The sequence below is a fragment of the Hylaeus volcanicus genome, chromosome 6 (genome assembly GCF_026283585.1).
Source record: "Hylaeus volcanicus isolate JK05 chromosome 6, UHH_iyHylVolc1.0_haploid, whole genome shotgun sequence".
Lineage (NCBI taxonomy): Eukaryota > Metazoa > Arthropoda > Insecta > Hymenoptera > Colletidae > Hylaeus > Hylaeus volcanicus.
The window spans coordinates 9,427,347-9,434,661 of NC_071981.1; the positions used below are offsets into that span (position 1 = coordinate 9,427,347).

Sequence of the window (7,315 nt, forward strand, 5' to 3'; positions counted from 1 at the left end):
GTTCAATTTTCGAAATCTGCGAACGACGAATCGTTTCCCGATGCAACTTTTCATATTTGGTGCAAGATATTGCCGCGATGAATCCGTTTGCAAAAATTCATTGTTATTCTTCATTCCTAGTAACTATTGTTATTGTAAAAAATCTATTATTTAGTGTTGCTCTGCAAGGAATATTGTATAAAAAAAGTAAACCGACTTCGAAACGCACTAAAAAAATGCGCTAGGAAGCATGAAATAATTTCCATTTAATTTATGCGAATAGACAGTAACTATTATATTAATGAAATTGGTTAAAGTAAAATATCAAATACCATGTTAAATACGATAGAATACTTTCGGAGAGCGGTGCAAAATTGAAAATTTTCAACACCGGAAATTACGAAAATCTTTTAATTGTTCTGCATGCTGTCACATATTAATGTATTTTAAAAAAAAAAGACGCGATTGGTAGAAGGGATCAGTTTTCAGTCATAAGCGAAGAGGTACAGTGTGCACATCAAGCGAATTTAAACATAAAAGTATCGTTGCGACAGATTTCAACCCAAATAGAATAAAGACAATTTTGATTTACTCCTTTACTTCTCATATATTTATAGTCCACTTAATACCAATTAACATCGACATGGGGAGTTTAACTATCTTAAATTGACTGAAGTGAAAAACGCATACACAACAGCAGGCATGATCTTATTTTCGTACTAAGCACCCTGGTTATCCCCCTTAAGACGGTTAACGTATTGATCCGGAATTTTTGTCCATTCATCTTTTACGAGCGTAACAACTGGTTTTCGTTGCTAAGTATTGAGTTAGTAACACAATTTCCTACTTCATCCAATACATGTTGGACGGGATTCAGGTCAGTTGATTGAGCTGAACACGACGAAACTTGTATGCTCCTAGTACGTAACCAGTCTTTACTAATTCAGTTCCATATAACAAACTGCATACTTCATTAATGAATGGTATTAAATAAATCACGGAGAGACCCTTGCGAGTTCTAGTTTGCTTGATATTTACTTTTCTGCATTGCTTCAGCGAACGTCATACATAAAGTATAAATTAACGATAAAGGAAAGCCATTTTAATTAAATAAAAATTGTTAACTTAGAAATATATACATAAAAATTGAAGATATTCAATTAAATTAAATGGTTCCCTTCTTGTTAAGTATAATTTCTGTAAGTCGTGAATATTTCTGTAATTCGTATTCATCACATAACATTCTCATCCATTTTCCTCTCGAACCAGATTGCCAACTAATAAATATTAGGTGAACCGAAAAATAATGTCGTTTTTGCAATTTTAAATACTTGTTTATCGTTCATCAGCTTATTGGTTTTTATCGATCTGGCATTGACAATTTGCACATTAGATGGCAAAAGGCTATTGATAACGGGAGCGATTATACAATTAATAATTAAAAATAGAAATTTATAAAAAATTTGTTTGAATTTAATGTAAAAGAAACGACATTATTTTCCAGTCCACCTAATATTTCATCACTCGATTACTTTAAAAATTCTATAAAGCACAGAAACTTTTTCTTTTTATGAAAACATTTACTTTATTCAGTTTATCTTCTTTGTGTCAACACTGTCTACTTATTTCTATTAGTTACTACATTTTCATTCATTGAATTTCACGCTCGTCAAATTGCATTCATTTTTTATTTAAGCGAGGAAACCACATTAGGAATCGAAGTATTCAGTGCTTCTTGGGATATTTTTTTTATAGAGAAATATTAATGTAATGTTCTTTTAACTTTGATAATATTTTAGGTTTGTTTTAAAATACATTTGGTTAGTTTTTTAATTCATTTCATATAGAAATTTTTAAATATCGCGTATTTTTTTAGACGACATTTTGCAATCCGTGGGAATAATAACTCGAAAACTAATTGAAAATTAATCTGATTGTTTTCTAACTTTATATACGTTTACTTTATTTTAATGTCTTGAATATGAACTAAAAAAAATGAAGTATTGTTTAAAATATGGTTTTGCACTGCAAGAAGCTGCACAAAGATCCTGTGAAAATTAATACTTTTTCTTTGAGCACTCTTAAAAATCCAATTTTTTACTTTTTTTGACCACAGTATAGTCATATTCTTTAAAAACACGTTAATAATAAAAAGAATTGATTTCGAATAAAAATGGTGATGTCCAGAATTCCTACCTTGCTATAGAGAACGCCTGATATCTCAAAGGTTTCTGTATGAAATGAATTGCAACAATTACACAATGTACTTTAAAACATACCTAAAATATACCGAAAGTTGAACAAAAATTAAGAAAATTTTTCTATGTGAAAAAAATCCGTAAAAACTCTTATTATTTGGCCTTCTAATGTGGTTTCCCAGTTTAAAGAGGAATCGTCGTTTATAAATTTTGAAGTTTTTTAGCAGAAAAAGGGTCAGGACTGTTTGGGTCAGTTTAAAGGTTTTTATTGTAAAAATGCATCGATGGGAACAACGGAGAAGAGAACGCAACGGTAGCGAGCAAATCGTTGGCTGCTTCCGAGACAAATCCATCTCGACGTTGATCCTTGTCCTCGAAGCGTCTTTGGTTGATGCACTGTTCAAGGTGGTACAGCCGTCGACGTCCCATTGTTTCCGAATCCTCTGTTCCGGACTCTGTGGACGAGCACGAATAAACGCGTCGGCGGGACGATTCCTTTTTCCGATAGTCATTCCCAGTGTGGGTTAAGGAAACGCCGAACATTCTGAAACGGAAGACAGATACCGTTCAACGTTCGCCAGAAATAAAAATGGACGCTCTATCTGGCTCCATTGCCGTTTGCAACGAGATTAGAAACATTGGTGTCGGATGTGAGCTTTCTTTCGTGAGGTGCGTTATAAAGAGAGGAAGAGACGATTTTTTAGTAGATTCTAGTAGTAGATTTTAGTACATTACCATATTATATTATTATATTATTATTATTACCATATTATATTATTATATTATTATTATTACCATATTATATTATTATATTATTATATTATTATATTATATTATTATTACCATATTATATTATTTAGTAGATTTTAATAGATTATCATAGGTTGTGCTAACACAACAGGATTTCGACAAAAATAAGGTTAAGTGTGCTCAAAAACCAATTTCAGAGATTTTCGAAACAATCTATTGGAAGAAGTGTAAATACTGATTGAAAATTGAATAAAAAATTTTTATTCAGCAGTACGAAACTTACTAGACGTATGTTTCACTTCGCGAATTATAAGTTGTATCTAGTTATTTTCTTTTCCATCAAGTATTGGAAATGCAATTGCATCCTAATTTTTGTGAATAAACTTCCCAAATTTTTATAAATTTTTATCTCAAAAACTATCAGTTTTACTATAATAATTATGCAGAGCAAACTTGTTAAGAATAACATATAAAATACGTCTGAATTTTGTTAGTTATTAATTTTCGAGGTTATTTAGAGGGAGGTTTATTTTAATTATATCTTTACCAAATTTTGTGAACATGTTCTAAAAACATATATCATTGGACAGTACTAGAATTATTGGCGTATCTGTTATCGGCTTTGTTTACAACAACACGGTTCTTCAAATTTTAGGCTAAATGTAATAATTTCTCTGGTTAAACTTTATTTCGAGGCGCCAAAAATTATTGACTCTTTTTTACCATTTAGTAGTTTTTGATGCTTAGAATTCATAAATCTGAGTTTTAATGTTAGGAATCTAACGGTTTAAAAGTTATACATGTTATGCATGTAAAGTTGAACACTTTTACCATATTTGTCAGGCAATTTAAAAGTTAAACTCTCTACCCTCCCCAAAAATGTAGACAGAATCAACTCTGTTCATTCGAAATATGGTAGTTTTCAAAAATAGGCATAACAATATAAAAGTAGTAGATAATGTAGTCCGCCACCAAAGAGAATCTGTATTACCGACAGGGTATGGCTACAAGGCAATATGGCGGCGAAAGAGTCAGCCAAATACGGTAAAATGCCCATTTTTTACTGTTCATAACTTCTGAACCGTTGGATTCCTAACATTAAAACTTTCATTTTTTGGATCTAAGCATCAAAAGCTACCAACTCTGTTCATTCGAAATATGCGAGTTTTCAAAAATAAGTGTAACAATATAACAATAGTTATAAACAATAAGAAAAAACTAGGAATTTTTGAATAACAATAGCTATAAACAATAAGAAAAATCATTTTTGCAAAGTGATCAACTCGAAAACGAGTCCGGCAGCAAATTGTAAAGGGTTTTATCGATTTCATCGAATTCGGACATACGTGAAATAGTACAATTTTGCGATAAAAAGTGCAATAAAGTGGTAAAAAATTGAAGTAAATCAAATGTCTTTCTAAGCTTTAAGAGGCAACGAGCCCTATCAGATGCAAGAAGATTCAATCCGATTGGTCAATTCGTTTCGGAATAAGAAGCAATACAAAATTTTTTGGTTTTTTGCCAAAAAAAAAAACGGGTAAAAAATGAAAGATCCCCAAATTTTTTAATAATGGAACCACCGCGGAGACATTCTCTACAAGATGCAACAGGTTTCATCCCGATTGGTCAAGTCGTCTCGGCGTAATCGAGTAACATACATAAAAAAAAAATATATATATACATGTCGAATTGAGTAACCTTCTCCTTTTCGAAGTCGATTAATAAAAATAGTGCATAATGTAGTCCGCCACCAAAGAGAATCTGTATTACCGACAGGGTATGGCTACAAGGCAATATGGCGGCGAAAGTGTCAGTCAAATACGGTAAAATGCCCACTTTTTATAACTTCTGAACCGTTGGATTCCTAACACTAAAACATTCATTTTTGTGATCTAAGCATCAAAAGCTACTAAATGGTACAAGAAAAGGTCATTAACTTTTACTGCCCCGAAGTAAAGTTCAGCCATTTATCTCATATAGGCCATATTTAAAAAAAGTTTGTATATTTTTTAAAATCTTTTTTAATATTAGTACCATCCATAGACACACTTATATTCTAGGTTGTCCTAAATTGTACGACCCATTTTAGTCTATTACTGTCATAACATCAACTTCTAAGAGATAAGGTTATCTATTTAGGTGAATACTGCCATACAAAACAATTGAGTGTAAGTTGCCAAGGAAACTTTTGGGACAACCTAATAGAATAAGAATCTTTTTAAATTTTGTGTTTCGGATATCCATCGGCGCCATCTTTTTCAACACCGAGTACCCTTGCTTTTTTCTATATATCCACAAACAACAGTTTATGAATTAGAAAATTTCTGTTTTCCAATTACAAAAATTCATATTTATCATTAATGACTCAACGAAAAAAAAAACAAAGCAAAGTACTTTACTATATAATATTTATATGAATTAGTTTTACGTAAAAACTCTTTGTGCCTAATGCTGTAGGACACCAAATATTCCAAATATTACTTATTTTCTGATTCAACAAAGCAGAAACCCCTAGAAAGCAAATAAAGAGAAAGAGGACTGTGATGGATACTGACTGCAGACAGAACAGTGCTTCTCGTCGGAACCATCCCCACAGCCATCGCGACCACTGCAAGCAATAGCGTCCGAGCGACATCTGCCGTTGTCGCACCTAAACGGACACTGCCGCGCAGAAATTCTTCCTCGATTTCGTGTCCGACACGCGCCCCTCGGTTCGTCGCTTCCGTCTCGACAGGACACAACTGCGTTACAAAATTCGTACGCTGGTAGACACTGACCGTTGTTGCATCTAAACGCACCTTCAGGACACTCTGGTAAATCAAACGAAATAATTATTATTACGGCAGTTTAACCGTTTTTTAAACGCGTTAATTGAACAATTTTTGAATAAATAAACTTGGGGCATTTGAAGGTCACCTCCATACATAGAAAGTAGAATGTGTGTATGAGGATTCTCCTGATACTAAAATTGTATGCGTTCGAAAAAGTGTACGACATAAATACATACATGCACTATACAGCATTTTTTAATATGTGGGCACTTTTTGAAGGGTGAAGTCCTGTTACGTGTGTGCATGTCGCGCAAACAGCTAACAGGAATTCAAATTACCCGCGCCGGAAGTTACACCTATAAATTTCAACCGCTTACATCTCAGTTTGTAAATTGTTAAAAGACTTTTCGATTCATACTGGTGTCAGACCCTTACACTCTAAAAAGCGCCCACATATTAAGAAATACCCTGTATACTGAGTGGAAAGTTCAATGGGACCACCCATATATGTATAGGATAAGTTTGGATCAAATGACTAAATATAGTATGTATGTATAGGATAAATTTGGATAAAATGACTCTACGAACGTTACGCCTGTCGAATCAATGAAAAAGTCTCATTTTTATTGCGCGGGATTACACGCTATTATTTTTGTCTACCTTTTATTATCTCTCAGTTTGATTACCTCGTAATTTATAAGTTTGTCACAATTACATTGTAATTTAATTTGAATGAGATTTCCTAATGACAAATTACAATGTAATCGAATTACTTTGAAATCATAATCCATGGAGTAATCCACTTCAATTTCAATTGTCAATTGAAATTCTATACAACTCTGATTTCGAGTTTATTACTAGCACAAGAACTTACTCCGCCTGTTATTGCAGCCTATCTCATCCTCGCCATGAGGACAATCGCGACTTCCGTCGCACAGCGCCGCCCTCGACACGCATATTCTGCTCTTCTCGCAACGGAACGCCTCCTTTGGGCATTCTGGATCAAGCTCGGTGCACCTTTCGTCAGATCCGTCGGTGCAATCTGCTCGGCCGTCGCAGACGAAGAACCAGCTGATGCAGACTCCGGAGTTTTTGCACTGAAAGGTACCGGCAGCGCACCCTCTGCGTCGCGCGCTGCAACTAGCGTTTCCTTGAAAGCCACAGTCGCAGATACCATCTATGCACCTGGAGTACGGATCCGCCATTCTGCATTCTAGATCAGAGGCGCAGTCAAGTCCCAAACTGACGGCCACTGCCGCGTTTGGCTCGTGTCGATCTGTTTTTAAAGGACCTGTAAATTCCACCATACGATTATTCAATTCGTATCAGTGGAATATTTCGAAACAGTTGGTTCAAACACTGTAGCAATATTTTAGCATCTCGAGGGCCAATTGTGGTTTTAAGGGTGCGCAGGAGCCAGAGCCAAACGCCGAGTTGACTTCAGCGACAGTTGCGGAAAAAGTAGGAAACTCCGGGACAAGGACAGAGAGGGCGATACAAAAATTGCAGGAGAGACGAGGACAGGGCGATTAGGCTAGCATGATTTTTCTCGAAGATATTGAAGCAAAGAAGCAATATTTTCTAATAATTCTAGTTTTAATATATTCGTTACACTTT

The 7,315-nt window shown here is 34.3% G+C and overlaps 1 protein-coding gene across 2 annotated transcripts in view; it reads right to left on the reverse strand.

The window, feature by feature from the left end:
- Positions 1-545: 545 nt before the first annotated feature.
- LOC128878462 (SCO-spondin) overlaps positions 546-7,315 on the reverse strand; it is a 31,446-nt gene continuing 24,676 nt past the window's right edge. For both annotated transcript variants that reach the window (XM_054126684.1, XM_054126683.1), the window contains exons 6-8: positions 6,573-6,989; positions 5,483-5,737; positions 546-2,721 (exon numbers count right to left, since the gene is read on the reverse strand). In XM_054126684.1, the coding sequence (XP_053982659.1) occupies positions 2,702-2,721; positions 5,483-5,737; positions 6,573-6,989 (692 nt within the window). In that variant the 3' untranslated portion in view covers positions 546-2,701. The remainder of the gene's footprint in view (positions 2,722-5,482; positions 5,738-6,572; positions 6,990-7,315) is intronic.